The sequence below is a fragment of the Anabas testudineus genome, chromosome 7, assembly GCF_900324465.2.
Source record: "Anabas testudineus chromosome 7, fAnaTes1.2, whole genome shotgun sequence".
Classification (NCBI taxonomy): domain Eukaryota; kingdom Metazoa; phylum Chordata; class Actinopteri; order Anabantiformes; family Anabantidae; genus Anabas; species Anabas testudineus.
Genome location: NC_046616.1, coordinates 10,804,713 through 10,821,374, shown reverse-complemented (window position 1 = coordinate 10,821,374; position 16,662 = coordinate 10,804,713). Strand labels below are relative to the sequence as shown.

The 16,662-nt window shown below is 42.7% G+C and overlaps 1 protein-coding gene across 3 annotated transcripts in view; it reads left to right on the top strand.

Annotated features, from left to right (window-relative positions):
* The window catches only part of casz1 (castor zinc finger 1), a 118,797-nt gene that overhangs the window by 58,887 nt on the left and 43,248 nt on the right, over positions 1–16,662 (top strand). For 2 of the 3 annotated variants that reach the window (XM_026368346.1, XM_026368345.1), the window contains exon 1: positions 11,876–11,992. The exons of the other annotated variant lie outside the window; for it this stretch is intronic. In XM_026368346.1, coding sequence (XP_026224131.1) covers positions 11,914–11,992 — 79 coding nt within the window. In that variant the 5' untranslated portion in view covers positions 11,876–11,913. Of the gene's footprint in view, positions 1–11,875; positions 11,993–16,662 lie in introns of those variants that run through there. 3 annotated transcript variants of the gene reach the window in all.

Genomic DNA, 16,662 nt, shown 5'->3' with positions numbered 1-16,662 from the left:
CACCCAAAGACACCCCAGCACAAAAATTTGGCAGTGCAGTGATCAAAAGTATGGTTTACAGGTGAAATAATAACAATAGGATGATTCTTTTTTTTAATTCTTATGGCATTACTATAATACACCTCCAACACTGCATTCTTTTCTTTTACACCAATGAACTTCATGTCCTCTCTCACTACATCCATATATCTCCTCTTTGGTCTTTCTTTAGACCTCCTGCCTGGCAGCTCCAACATTGCATCCAAATGTTCTCAATCTCTCCTCAGAGCATGTCCAAAGCACCTCAATCTGGCCTTTCACTTTATCTCCAAAACATCTGACATAGGCTGTTGACAGTTGCGTGTCTTTGTATTATTAAAGATGACCAAGTGGTGGAAGCTAAAGAATGAAGAAACTTGCGAGGAAATCAAGCAGAAGTTGAGACAGGTTCTTGGTGGTCAGGATGAGCTTCCAGATGACTGGGAAACTACAGCAGAGGTTATCAGGGAAACAGGTAGGAAGGTGCTAGGTGTGTCATCTGGAAAGAGGAAAGAAGGTAAAAACACTTGGTGGTGGAATGAGGAAGTACAGGAATGCATCCAGAGGAAGAGGTTGGCTAAAAGAGTGGGATGTAGAAAGGACTGAGGAAAGTAGACAGGAGCACAAGGAAGTGCAGTGTAGAGTGAAGAGAGAGGTGGCAAAGGCGAAACAGAAAGCTTACGATGAGCTGTATGACAGGTTAGACACAAAGGAAGGAGAGAAGGACTTGTACAGGCTAGCTAGACAGAGGGATAGAGATGGGAAGGATGTGTAACACGTAGGGGTGATTAAGGACAGAGATGGAAAGGTGCTAACAACCCAGGAGAGTGTGCAGAAAAGATGGAAGGAGTATTTTGAGGAGCTGATGAACGAGGAAAATGACAGGGAAAGAAGAGAGGAAGATGTTGATGTTGTGGAGCAGGAAATAGCAGAGATTGGAAAGGATGAAGTTAGGAAGGCTTTGAAAAGGATGAAGAGTGGAAAGGCTGGTGGTCCTGATGACGTACCTGTGGAGGTGTGGAAGTGCTTAGGAGAGACAGCAGTGGAGTTTCTAACCAGTTTGTTCAATAGGATTCTAGAGAGTGAGAAGATGCCTGAGGAATGGAGGAGAAGTGTTCTGGTTCCGATCTTTAAGAACAAGGGTGACACGCAGAACTGCAGCAACTATAGAGGAATAAAGTTGATGAGCCACACAATGAAGCTGTGGGAAAGAGTAGTGGAAGCCAGGCTTAGGAAGAAGGTGGAGATTTGTGAGCAGCAGTATGGTTTCATGCCCCGTAAGTGCACCACTGATGCCATTTTTGCTTTGATAACGTTGATGGAAAAGTACAGAGATGGTCAGAAGGAGCTGCATTGTGTCTTTGTAGATTTAGAGAAGGCGTATGACAGGGTGCCGAGGGAGGAGCTGTGGTACTGTATGAGGTCGTCGGGAGTGGCAGAGAAGTACGTCAGAGTAGTTCAGGATTGGAGTGTGGAAAAGAGGTAAAGAGGCGAGTGCAGGCAGGTTGGAGCGGGTGGAGGAAAGTGTCAGGAGTATTGTGTGACAGAAGAGTGTCAGCAAGACTCAAAGGAAAGGTGTACAAGACAGTGGTGAGACCAGCTCTGCTCTATGGGTTAGAGACGGTAGCAGTGAGAAAGAGACAAGAGGCTGAGATGGAGGTAGCAGAGATGAAGATGTTGAGGTTCTCCTTAGGAGTGACCAGGTTAGACAGAATAAGGAACGAGTACATCAGAGGGACGGCTCACGTTGCCTGTGTTAGCGACAAAGTCAGAGAGGCCAGACTGAGATGGTTTGGACATGTGCAGAGGAGGGATAGTGAATATATTGACTTAATTTCTATGGGAAATGCATAGAATGGAATAATGGTTAAAGAAAATCTGTTTAAACCAGTGAATCATGTATGTATTTATGATTCTTACACATTTACTGTTCATGTACTGTTCTTTAGTTGTGTAAAGCTGCTTTGCGACAATGCCAATTGTAAAAAGCGCTCTACAAATAAAATTTAATTGAATTGAATTTTAAAAAATCATTAATCCCAGGATGACATGTTATTCCTGTTACAGTTGACATAAAAGGAACAGCAAACAGTACAGATTGATGGCCACACGCAAAAGGGATCTCCTGTGGTTCTCTGTGGAGCACTTAATGTTGATCAACTGTTTCTCCTCTCTCTAGCCAACACACTGTTACAGACCCACTCTTAAAAAATTGCATTCAAATAGTCTTTCACTTGGACAAAATACTTAGGAGCATTCATCCAGTTCACTCTTGCAGCGGCAATGTTTTTTTAGCGTTTCAATATCAGAAGAAATCAATAGTCCAGGAAGTGCACCAACAATATAGGCAACTATCAAATATAGTAAATATGTGATTGGCTAAAGCTATTATGATTTTATAAGAATTTAAATGATTTACTAAGATTAATTCAAATGTATATCATAATTAAATAACAGATTGTCGACATGTTTGTTACTACTCCACTATGGTGTATTTGGGTTGAAAACTTTTTAAATTTTTTCATTAATAGATCCTGGGAAATATAATTTCATGTTATCATATCATATCATGATATTATAAATAAATTCAGAGGTAAATTTAGATCAACTCATTCTTCATTATATATCTTCAGACATGCGTTTACTCTTCCTGGAAACCTAATAAATATGCAACTTTGCAGACAGATTCACTATTTACAGAAAGTGTTTGATACCGTTGTAATTGACATAGATTTGCCGCGATTTGAAATGGAATGCAGCCCAGTTACGGCGGACTGTCCAAACAGGAGCCGAACGCACCCATAGCACTACGTCACACTGACGGTGCCCTCCGCTTTTCACACACAGATGTGAAATTGTAAAACTATTAGCGAATTCAGCTTGATCAGCATAATCACATCGTATCACCGTTTTAATTTTATGTGTTATGATGTTGTCTATTAAGATCTTTGCGTTCTGTATTATAGGCAGAGTTCCGCCCTCTCCATGTTTATTATTAACCATGTACGATGCACATTGTTAATCACTATGACTACATTTGACAAAATGAATTAATCTGCAGCTTAGCAAGTTTAATGACTTGTCAAAGACAAAGGCAGGGGATGAACATAAATCTAACTATGAAAACGCGGTCTAGGTATTGACTCGCCGCTAATAAACATAATTTAAAAAAGTATACAACTGATGGTCATCACATAAACTCACAGTTAGGTACCGACAAAATTACAATTGCAATTAATAAGCCATCTGCTTTTTTCTTTTTTAGATCGCGAGAGTGCAAAAGATTAATAACTAGTAATTTCCCGTTTACAAATGTCCCGTCGCCGACAGAAATGCGCCTACATGCGCTCGGATATTTTACACCATAACAGAGAAAGGTTTGTGTCCTGGTGTCCTATATATAACGGTCTGCGACGGCATTTACATCAGTTCCCAATCATGTCTTCACCTGCGCTACAGGTGAAGGCATGATTGGTGAACTTATATAAACTACTTTCCAGATCTTAATATGCAGACATCTCCGTGTCTCAACATTTGTAGCAGCCACAGCGAAACGCACTAATTGATTTTTATTATCATCCACTCTGACACAAGACGTATGTTGAATTAACACTATGACAACACCTGGAACAATGCTGCGCTACTGATGTGCACCGTAGTCTACGGAGCGCGCATGCGCATAAGAGAGACAGCGAGAGCGGATGTGTATTCTAAGTTTTGTGTGCAATTACACTTATACCTACGATATGATTTGTTCTGATACCTACTCTGCTATTATACTATGATGATATCACATATTCAGAGTTAATCTAGCGTTTAGCTGTGTCCTGGAGCTAGCGAATTTGTTTTGTCAAGTAGCTGCCCGTAAATAGCTCTGCAACAGGAAGCGGTACAAAATAAAAGCACGGCACCGGAAACTCATTAATTTCAAAGTAAAAGATTTCGTTGCCTTTTAATCATGAGCAGATGCAGAATCAAGGTTTATTCGTAAGTATATTGACAGACACAAGGAATTTGGTTCCAGGTGTTTGTGGCTCTCAGTACAGGCCAATATAAACACTGTTCTTTAATTATAGACAAGCACTACACACTACATATACAGTAGTATACAACATTCAATAACTATACAGTTAGTATAGTTACAGATTAAACAAATAATCTCTCTCTCTTTTCTTTCTTTCGAGAGGTTTCTTCCATTAAAAGGAAGTTTTCCTCTCCACGCCAAGAACTAGAGCATGTTGTGCCAAGGCGGACATCACCATTTTAATTATATGTGTAATGATGTTGTCTATTAAGATTTTTGCGATCTGTATTATAGACAGAGGGGCTTCTTGGAAGTTCCGCCCTCTCCATGTTTTTTTATTAACCATGTACGATGCACATTGTTAATCACTATGACTACATTTGACAAAATGAATGAATCTGCAGCTTAGCAAGTTTAATGACATGTCAAATACAAAGGCAAAGGCCATTTTGTTATACAATGTAGACCACATGAGTGCCAGTAGCTACCTCAAGCTCTGCCTCCTGTCTTCTCTTCAGAGCCACTGTCTCAAAGCTGTACAGCATCGCTGATCTCATCTCCGCCTTGAACACCTTTTCTTCCATTGTCGTTGACACTCTTTTATCACATCAACATGGGGTGTTACTATTACAATAAAATTGATGTGAAGCAAACATATAGTGGTCTGCTGTGCAGAAAAATGTAGGTGGCAGACACTAACAGGTTGAAATAATTAATCTAGATGTGGAGCTGGACCCTCTATTTGTTGTAATTGAGAGCAGTATGCTGTCCAACCTCTTTTCAATCCTGGACAATCCTTCTGACTCACAGCAGTGTGCTTCTGGACATAGAGCACATTCAGCCAGAAACTGATCAACATGAAGTGTGCCACGGGAGATCCTTTTTGTCTGTGGCCATAGAACTCCTGTAAAACTCCTACCCCTTCTGTAAGATGGAGGTGAACTATCATCAGAATCAATATTTATTCATATATCACACATTGTTTATTCATATTCATTTATTTATCATATTTGTTAGCATTTTACCTAGATTTATAATTATTGACATATTTCCATCCATCTTTACATATTTTGTGTATATTTTGTCTTTTTTCTATTGATGCCATTTTGTATTTGTGTTGGTGTGAATCTTTCTGGTTGTAGTTCCTTTTCTTTCTGTCTGAATTGAGTGCAACTGTAACAAGACAAAACAAATTCCCTCTGGAATTAATTTTATTTTTAAATCTTGATAACAAATAACACTTTCTCTCTTTAAAGAATGACACTGTTCAGGCTTTTAGGGATACAGAAGTGAGTTAAATTTGAATACACAAGGCTTATTAACATGTTAAAAGCTATATATATGGCTATACCTCTAAGCTCACCTTAGTAGCACAGAATTACATACTAGGTGTAATATCACATTGGGCCATAGGGGTCGCCCTAGAGCAAAAGCGGCACAGAGTTACATAATAGGTGTAATATCACGTTTTTGACGATATGGGTCGCTCTAGAGCAAAAGCGTGTGAACAGACAGGTATAAAAATCTCAACTTGGGACTGAAGTGAGGACTTTGTCTAAAAAAGAGAGGGTGGGTTTAGGGATCAATTTTAATACAAAAGAAGCGAGGACCGGCTAAAATGTCCTCACTCCCCAAAAATGTTCTCACTTTGTTGGTTAAAAACCCGAGCTGGTTCTCACTATGTAGTAAGTACAAACACACACACACACACACACACACACACACACACACACACACACACACACATACATACACACACACACACACACTTGTGATGCTGCATTAAAATCCAGTCACACTCACAGAACATACAGCCAAATTTGAGAAAAAGGATTTAATGTGTCCTGGGCCATGGATTCCTCATGACTAACTGCTAATCTGTGAGAGCTGGTTGTCAACTAAGAACCAGGAACACCAGCAGCGCTGGCTGCCCTGTTCACTGATAACCCCCTGAGGGATAGTTAACCCTCAAACCCCCTACTTCCACTATTCCCCAGCCTGCTGCAGCCCAACAGAAGTCATAGTGGCACTAAAAGATCAGGAGGTGGCCGGATTATGTTATGTTATGTTTAGGACAGTGATGGTGTGTTTGTGGATGTACAGCATGTGTTGTTTGGAAGGCGGTGGCAACTTCATAGTAATGCACGTTGATGGTTTCAGAGATATTTCATTTCAGAAACAGGGGCCTCATTAACTGTAGTCTTCATCAGGCTAGCCAGCAGCGGGCACATTAGGGGTCCACAGGAAGTTGGAGTAGAGCAGGAGAGTGCATTAGGGAGGCCTGGGGAGACACACTCCTTCTCTTCTCCTCAGTTCCACTTCCACCTCCAACACTTTTCTATATCTTAATGTGCCTTTCAGAGGAATTCAGATAGAGGTCAATAATTATACTCTTTAAATTATTCAGTCGAGGTCCTCTGTAATTGTGCTTTTTAGAGCTCGGACATTGACAGCACAGTTTACTGCACCGTGTTTGGGGCACGGCCTGACCGAATGAATCAGTATAGTGTGTGTGTGTGTGTGTGTGTGTGTCACTGCTCTCATCACCAGCTGATGTAGGAGTGCTCTTCTTTTGCGAAAATTCAATATGTGTCGACACCAAATGAGCAAATTAACTGGTGTGCCGAGCGAGTTTGTCAGCACATCAAGTTTTGGATCCCTTTTGAACAGACGTCAGCACGGAGTTATCGTCGCTGTCAGAGACCAAGCAGACCAGCGGCCGCTGTGTGGGAATGTTTAGTTTGGGACACAACGGTGTTATTTTTGTTACATCGAAGAGAGGAAAGCACAAACTGCAAGGGTGGCAGAAAAAAAAAAAAAAAAATCACCCAACTTTCTCTACAAAGCCGTGCCCGGCACCGTTTGACTGCACATGATAACATCGTCCGTTCTCACAACAAGTCCTCTTTCAGCTACAGATTATTAACACATCGCTGAGAAGAAAAAACGGCAGACAGCATTTCGCTGTTGTCACAGGGTCTAATATTTATATTTATCTAGTTGGGAGAGGCATTGACAAACATGTCACACACCTGCAGTTTTGTAGTACGTGCTGCTGCAGTTGGGTGTCAAAGAAAGAGCCTGTACAGTAGAGTTTTGTTGGGGCGAGAGGAAGACTGTAATTACTGTCTGGCGATTCATCTAGTCACTGCATAAAATAGTGTTTATCCAGTCGCCTGTGTTTCTGTCGTGGCTGAGGGAGGGGAGGGTCATGTTTTGCACAACTGAGACAGCTAGGTCAATCAGGAGAAGAATCGTGACTCCAAAACATTCAGCCTTTCTTCCTTTTCTCTCTCTTCCCGTCTTTGTCTCATTTCTTTTTTCTCCCTCTTTCTCTTGTGTTGAGAACTGTTGCCTGGTGAGAATGAGATCTCCCGTTCTCTCTCTCTCTCTCTCTCTCTCTCTCTCTCTCTCTCTCTCTCCACCCCCCCACCCCCCCCCACCACCTCTGACACACCCACACACAAATAAACATAAAAAGCTAATTTGTTAGCGCCCTCATTTCAGAGGCCTGTGCAGGAGAATATTGTTGGGGGGGAAAGTAATGCTTTGTCAAATGTTGACATGTGTTGCAAACATAGGGCCTTCAGCAGCAGCAACAGCAGCAGCGATTCGTAGATCGGCTCAGGCACATTGTCGGCACATGAAGAGAGGATGCTTTGAAACAAGATTAGCCTCCAAATGGCCCTGTCTGCCCCCCTCATTCATACTCCTGTGCATAATGTGTGTGTGTGTGTGCCTGATGCTAAATGATCAGATCCACTGAAAAATATGTGGGCCTGTTTTCTCACAGAATGAGTCTGGGTGCCATGTGCTGTATATCACTGTACAGCTGAAGATGTGAGTACACATTTGTCTTGTGCAAGGCCCCATTGTCTGGCACGATGGTTTGGTTTGGTTTGGTTTTGTAGGCCAGAAAGCACACGTCCCCCTACAGTCCCTACCTCCCCTTGGCTTTGGGTCAGGGTGACACTGGACAGGGAAGAGAAAAAAATCCATCACCCCCACACTCTGCCCCCACTAAAATGAATAAAAATTGGAAAACAACACGCAAGGCCCACCTAATGCAGGAACACTTGCAATATGCTGATGTTTTATTTTGCACACTGTGTTTGCTAAATTGCCTTTGACTGCGTGCATCAGTAATGAAACTTTATGTCCTTGTGGAGAGGGCAGCAAGTCTGTTCCAGTTAGGACCGGGACGATCTCTCCTGTCTGGCTTTTGTAAGATTTTTTTTTTTTCTAATACACGCCCTTATGAATAAATGAAGCCCATGAAGTCATTTTTTCCAAATTTGTGTAAATTGCTTTAAAAGCATTTTATCATGTCATAAAAAAGCGCAATTGATCTGCTGGGCTTAGCCCATTGGACAGCTGTGTGTTTTGTTAATGGCCACTTTGCTCCAAGCAGCTTATTAAAAAATTTATATATAAATGCTAAAATTGCATACATTATTTAGATACAGTAAGCATTTTTTTTTGTTTTGGTCAGGCAGGGAGGGGGCTGTTATCAGTATGGAAATTTACCATAGTATATTATCTGCTGAAATATAGTAATATATCTGCCCAGACACATATGTGTCCTCCTCACTGCACCCCCACACGTGCAGAGGCGCAGGAAAAAAAGTATATATTTTTTGATGACTTCGTTTCAGCAACCATGGAATGTCACCCATATCCTGGTTGATTGTACTTTCGAGTTTTATGATGTTTTTCCATTGATTTGTTTCCCCGGCGCAGCTGCCGACCTCTATTGAGGGACGAACGTAATCAGCGCTGACGCAAATTAGATGGTTATTCGTTTCGAAAATTGACAGAAAAACAATAAAAAAGATGAAATGCTCCCAAATCAATAGATATAATGAAATTCAAATAATCCGAGAGATGAGGTCTCCATGGCAACTGATAATGTGGAAAAGAAAACAATTTAATAAAGGACAGACACGCTTTGAAAACAGATTGGGGAGGGGGGTGGCTGTAAAGCGGGGAGAGGAGAGGAGAGCAGAGGAGAGGAGAGGGGAGGTGGGTAGATGCAGGGATAGAGAGAGGGAGTGAGGGTGGTGGAGGGGTGTTTGTGGCTGTAGTGGTTGCTCTATAGCTTGTTTCCCCCGGCGTGTGAAGGATCTGTGTCTGTCCCAAGGACACTGGAATAATTAGAAAAGCTTTCAGGCCAGAAAGTGCAGATTCAGGTTTTAATGCACAAAATTATTTCAGGGGCAGTGAATCGGAAAACCATTTGTTGGTGACCTTCCTGAGAGGCCTCCCCCTCCCCGGTACAGGGCAAGATGGAGGCTATGTGGCAGCACTGCCTGAGTTATGGCATATTTGTGTTTTTATAGAGGCAGGGGGAATGGAGTTGGGGAAGTTGGGAGGGGGATGTGGGGGTAAATGTGTGCGCATGGTTGTGTTTCAGGGTGTGTGTGTGTGTGTGTGGGTGTGGGGGGGGTGCTTGCATGGGTTTGTGGGGTGGGTGGGTGGGTCATAGACAGACCTTCATGTCGTGTATGTGGGTCTGGCAGTAGTTTGGGCAGAGGGAGAGAGAGCGAAGACAAGAAGGGAAAAAGTGAGGCAGCGAGAGCGAGAGAAAGGGGGAAGTTGCAGATCCGACTGTATTTACAGATCAGTTGTCAAAAGGAGCCATTTAAGGGGAATGCGCCCGTTCCTGCACTATGACAGGCGAGGTGCCTGTTTAAAAAGCAAAAGACAACTATGAACCTGAGAGGGAGATAGTCAAACACAGACTTTTTCTGTTGAAGACAGACAGAGCAGGGGGTGGCGAGGGAAGCGTGTGGGTGTTAAGTGACTTCATTTGTAGTCTATTTAAGGTATGTTTTACTTGTCCTTGTGCTGCTCCGCCAACATCTAATACAGGGGCTGCGTTCTAGTTAGCACAGCAAGGGAATAATGATTGAGTGCATCGTTCTTATTTCCTGTAAATACAAATGACTTTCCTTCATCTGCCTAAAAACCTGTATTTGATTTCAGTCTTGCTGTCAAGGGAGATTTGCCACTGATGCAAACAGTGATAAGAGCGAACCAAAAGCACAGCTCTGTTTCCCGCATTAGCTTATCATGACTTTAAGTATGTACACTTTCTGGTGGCTTTATTCAACATCCGTGTCCTGCTCTTTTAACATCCTATTTTCTTTATTACTCTTTGTCAACGTTTTAACACAGTCTGGTTGGGCGTTGGAGCCTTGTCTGTCAAGCAGTGACTACCATTTTTGTGTCATTAGAAGGTTTTGTTTGACTCAAATAAAGGTGATCCACCCTCTGTTCAAATGATACCAACAGCAGGTCCGGGATATCACGTTGTGAATGTAGATACCCTTATCCGGCCCCAACCAGCAATAAATGGAAAAACAAGTCTTCACACAAAGCTTGACCTGATAATTACAGTTCTGATATTTTAATAGCAGGATCCTGATCAGGAGCAGAGCTTTCCTGCAATATAAACTGTCATAAAAGTTGGGCAATATTCGATAAAAATGTGGGATCAAGTTCCATGAAGTGTTCGTTCTCGCGCCCAGACTTAGTCTGTTGCTTAACACACAATTAAAATGTACAACCTCAGTGGTTCTCTCCTTTCTCGATTTATTTAATGCACTTTTACACCTTTAACTCGCTTGTTAACACGACGCTGTACACAGAAGATAATTACAGGTTTATTTTGACTATGATAGTTAGATCTTCTCTTGTTTTACCCAAGGGAATCAGCCTTTATTCAAAGGCAAATTGAGATCTGACATTCTTCAGTAGGACAGCTAATATTCTCCAGTATTGATATTGCGATGTGAAAAGTGCCCCACAAGTAGTAGAGAAACTAGAAATTCCCCACAGTACACTAGCTAAGAGCCTTCAAATCTAACATGCCAGTGTCAATGAAGACAGTTTTCTTTTTTTAAATAAAAAAAAAAAAAGCTCGGACAGAATGGAGACCTGAAATATGAGAGTCGATAGGCATCCACTGTGTGTTTGTGTGTGACCGCGTGTGTTTGTGTGAGCATGCACGCGCACACTGACGCACACAGACATAGGGCACAAAGCACATGTTATCACTGTCAACAGCAGCAGTAGCAAACAGCGGCAGTTGTTCTGTGTGGGTATCTGCGTTGTGTACTAGTGAAAGTGTGTGCTTGTGCATGCCCACAGTTTCTCTCTCTCTCTTTCTGTCTCTCTCTTTCTGGCTGCTGGCTCTGAGGGACCCAGTGTAAGTCAATCTGTGTTCGTATGGCGGTGAATGTGTGTGTGTGTGTGACTGTGTGTGAGCCACTACTGTACTACACTTCAGGGGCCAGGGAGCCAGGACTGAGCCTAGCCGAACAGGGCTGTACAAGGCTGGAAAGGGCCTAGGGCCAGCTCCCTGTGCACACCACCCACTTCACACCTGTCTCTCTCCCTCTCACACACACAAACACATGCGCACAGCTCATACAGCCGTGCTGCTCGGCACAGGGCTCTCATTGTAGCAGTGACAGGAGGGCGCCCGTTAAGTGGCTCTCTCTTCCTGGGGCCTGTGTGTGTGTGTGTGTGTGTGTGTGTGTGTGTGCGTTGTTCCCCCATGTGGCTATGGGGTGAAGAAGGGCGATGAAGGACCCCTACTGGTAAAGTGGGTAAACTCGCACAGCCTCGACATCTGTGCTCAAAGAGAGAGAGAGAGAGAGGAAGGGAGGAGGGGAGGGAATGGAGAGAGAAGGAGAGAGGGGGAGGGCAAGGAGGGAGGAGAGATAGACAGCGAGGGAGGAGGACAGAGTGGGAAAGAGGAAAGGAGTGAGAAGGAGAGAGGGAGGGAGAGAGACAGAGGGAGAAGGGGAGAGAGAGAGAGAGAAAGAGAGAGAGCAGAGCCTTGGAAGAGAGCAGTTGAGGGGAAAATGCCTTGCTTTGTGGAGAGAATTCTTCCAGGGCAGGAGGGAGAGGTGAGACAGAGCGCAGAGGGCGGTCTGCTGCCAGGTAAGACTCACACACACCTCCCCCCATCTTGCGCGCGCGCACACACACACACACACACACACACACACACACACACACACACTCACACGCACGCACACACACACGAGTTGAGTGCTACCTCAGGGTGAACGGGTCGGCTACTAGTTGCAGTTGGCATGACTCAGGCACGCATGTGTAGTGATGTGGTGGGTGGTGTCAAAGTGTGTGTGAGAGTGAGGAAACAGAGCAGGTGTAATGTTGTTTTTTTTTTTTTTTTTTTTTGGAAAAGAAAATTTTGTATCATGCATATTTGCACCTATAGTGCTCTGGATGTTTGTGATGTGTTTCATTATTTTGGATGGTGCGTTGCTTCCTCAAAAGTTGTTGTTGACTTTTCGTGCATTGCATTATAGCACTTCACAGTTCCACTTTTTATATTTTGCAGTTACATTTATGACTGTCAGTGGTGGAAAGTACATTTTTTCAAACACAGAAGTGTAAATTTTGAGGTAGTTCAATTTGAAACTTTTACATTTCAAACATTGTAGTTTTACTCAACATTTAGTAACCAGTTACTTTACAGATAAAATAGATGAATAGAGGATTTTAAAATACAGGAAATTGTTACAAATATATATTGTACATATTGTAGTTGTGTTCTGGTTGGTTGAAAGTAAATACTGTAAGTTCCTGTACTATTGTAACTTCAATACTTTTGCATAAGTATTGTAAATGACTTTGCTTGTGTTTTTATATTGTGGTGTTCCTACGTTGACTTTAATTAAGGATCTTAATATTTTATCCACCACTAATTACACACTAGTTAACTTTATAGAAGAAACATTTTGAGATTATTACATTTATTAAAAACTACTTAAATACAGTTTATTTGACTTTGAAAGGAAAAAATGACGTAAATGCACCATTCCGCGGGATAAAAAAAAAGAAATTATTAAAAAGCACCTAAAATCCCTACACTTTATGATGACAAGTGCAAATCTGCCATGAGGTAATATGCGGTATTGGTTGAGATTGATTTGGCTGTTTAGTTACATGTGATGTGATGGAGAGGTTTGTCATCTGAGGGATTTTCCACTCTGGTGATGTAAACATTGTCTGTTATAGAAAGGCTAAAGAGTCCTTGTCTCCTTTGTGGAGACACGGTCTGAGAGGAATAATCCTCCTCGTGTACAATTAGATTTTCTCCTTTTGGTTAAATAAATACTGTGTCTGTGAACATAAACACAGATTTACATGCAGCCCTGTGGGTGTCTGCTGCCCTGCTGCTGCAGCCAGGGCCTGATTTTTCTTGTCGAGGCCCAGAGAAAAGAAAGAGAAAGACAGAAAGTGAGACAAAGCTGAAGTTTGTCGGCTCTAACTTCACGCTTGCTGTTTGTTTTTTGTTTTTTTAACTAATGAAACCAGCTTCCTGAGTGAAAGGTGAAGTCAGAATTGAATTTGGCTTGCGTTACCGTGGCAATCTGGCAACCACTCCCGTGTCCCATAGGACTGCTCTGGTTGCTGCGTGCCGGGCGCGTGTGTTTGTTATTTAACTTGTGCATGTGTGTGTGCTACTGTGCTACATGCATATTGTGTGTGTGTGTGTGTGTGTGTGTGTGTGTGTGTGTGTGTGTGTGTGTGCAGTGGGTGGTGGTAGCAGCATTCACAGGAGAGACATTTTACTAAGCAGACATTTCCCCCTCTGTTTTCACTCTGACCTGGTAGGAGATTGATGACTGAATTGTGGAGTACATGTTAACAGTAACTGGTGATTTATGAAGATACTTAGGGTAAGTGAGGCCGCACAGGCTGGAGGGGAAGAAAAAGATATAGCCTTTTAAGTTAATGCAAAAATATAGCCTTTTTAAGTAATAATTGTTATTACTACTGCAGGGGTTTGGAGAGAGTTCTGAGTTGGATGTGCACAAAGTGCAATGTGAATCTTTTTTCTTTTCCGTTGGCCCTGTGTCTTCCTTTGTTGTTTATGGCTTTTTAACTTTCACTCCATTCAAAGTTGCAAGATCTTTGTGAGGAAAATGACTTAAATAAAAAAATGTGTTCATTCAGGTTTATAGATGAATCGATATACATAGCTAAATTTAAATATTTGAATAATAAACTCCCCGGTAAACCACAGTGGAAAAGTTTTCTTGGATGAACCCTTGCACTGCAACAAGTGCACTATGTGTTTTGGCAGCCCCCCCTTAGCCAAAGATCCCTCACAAAATCCACATGCAATTTTAGAAGAATCAGATTCTTTCCCTTTCCTTTGGCTTATAGACTCCCTTGATATTATGCACACGGAGATTCCTCCTCACTAGTCAGATATGAGATTCAATCCACTTGGATGTGATCTATAGCATTTTTAAAGAATAAAGCAATTTTAGGGAATACGGAATAGTACTTTCCCTAGAAGAGGGATGGCTTTCATTTTTTTTCAAGGCACCTCTTAGACTGAGTGAAATGTTTCCCCTGTTTGCTCAGGGACGACTTTATTTCTTACCAGGGATTTAACACTCACTCAGTCCCCTCATAAATACAGCGTCCCTCAGCCCTTTGTTAGCCATAACTCATGCACTAACTCTGTATCTAACTAAACTCATATAGCAGAGCCAACACTTGTTTGTCTTCTACCTCAGCCTTTCTCTCTCACTCTTCCTCTCTGTCTCTTTTCCTCCTCTCAGCTGATTTATACGTGACACAATCTTCCCTGACTACCATCTCACCATGCTCCTGCGCTGATCTCCTTGGCCCACTCGTGGAGTGGGTTCTAAGAAGAAATGTGCATTTGAATATGAGACAGCCTGATCTCCTTGAGGCTATTTAGAGTGAGCCTAATGCTCCAAGAATGAGCGAGAACAACATTGGAGGAAAGGCGGACGTCCCTCTTGGCGTGTCACAACACAACGCAGGTCTCGAAGAACAAAGTCTATGATTTGCTGATGAAGATCTCTCTGTAAAGGACAGAAAAATTCCTACTTTCAAGGCACCTGTTGAAACCCATAGTCTCTTGAGAAAGTCTTTGTATGTGTTATGACGTTCTGCCTTTATGGCTCTAACCTGTGATTTTTTTTACTCTTTCGCATGTTACTCCCATTGAACTGTAAGGAATAGTAGACACAGAGCAGCTGATAAACTCTCCAGCCATTTCACTTTCAGTGGATCAAAGTGTTCAGGTGGTACATTAGAGTTTGGTGGATGATCTGGTGCCGATTGGCATTTTGGGAGGAGACGCTCTTTCTGGCGTGGTTCCCGTATTGGTTGTTAACAGCCTGCAGGTACCTTCTGTTCTCTCTGTTCAGTCCCCCTAGCCCGAAACTGACAACTCCTCAAGCATCTGAAGACCCTCTGAAGTCAAAATCGCCCATTGTGATGTCTCATGTATTTGCATCTGAAAACATAGGCCCTGCTTGGAGGAATTACCCTCAGTGCTTGTTGGTGTCAAATGGGGTAGGAGGGTATCATTCCTCTATTTTCCCCCATCTCAGTGCTCCTCTTGCTGTCCTTCCTTTCGTTTGATCTCACCATCAAATCTTCCCCGGTTTTTACGAGTGACATTTACCCAAGAGCAGCTTGGGAAATGGCTGGCTGAAGAAGACGTTTGTGAAAATGCGCCCGAGCAAGCTATCACCTTTGATAAAGCCATAGGTTTAGTGGGAGAGGAAGAAGAAAGCCAAAGAGTAAGAGCATTGTTGGTAATGAAAAATGCCATGCAAGAGGGAGCATCTCTCTGATCCCAGTCTGTTAAACCAACAATGTATAGTACAACAGATACAGCAGCGATACATCAAGCATTTCTCTGTTGTTGCACCACAATGAGGGTTTGACCCAGGAGACTGATACTGTGCCTTTATTATATCCTGTATATTTAATACAGCTCTCACACAGACATAGCAAGTTACTCAGGGCCCTCCATGAACATTGGCATACAATCAGCTGTGTCACCATTTGGCAAAAAGCTGGCAAGGCACTTGATCGCAGTAAAAAGACAAAGAAATAATGGAGAAGTAGAGGGTAGTTGGAGGCACAGAGAGCAAGAAATGTTAGCTTTAGTAATTACTACCTATATAGAGAAGCAGCGGAGAGGACAGTGAGGCAAGCAAGCGCACGAAGGAGGCCCCGTGTGCAGATAATGAAGGGGTATCATTGTAGCTCTGACAGCGTTAATCTTAGAGTGCTCTACAGTGTGTGCGCGCGTGTGCATCTCTATCTAGTTGTGTGTCTGCTCTGTGCCGCATATGTATTTACTGCTGGGGTGTATGGAGGTCGTGGTACAGTGCCACAGTGATTCTCACCCTGCCAGTGAGACCACCTGACAGCACAGTTTATCCAACCATGTTGACAGTTGCCGCCTCTCACAGCTTCTCGGAGACAGTGCTGAAACTCCACAGCCTCTCGCTCATCCTTACAAAACCTCTGGGATCATCTATCAGTATCGGTGCACAAGAGAGAGGAAGAAAAGAGGAAAGAGGAAAAAAGGGGAAGAGCAGTCCAACTTTCTTTGTGCCTGCCTTTTTCTTTTCTTTTTTTTTTTCCTCTTCCCATTTGAAGTTGTGAGACACTCATTTAAGCCTCATTGCACACCGACACTCAACACGCGAGAAAGTGTTATGAATATGTATCAACACAGCATATGGCAGCAGTAGCGCTGGGACTAGGTGTGTCCAGAAGGTAGAGTGCTGCCGATGTAT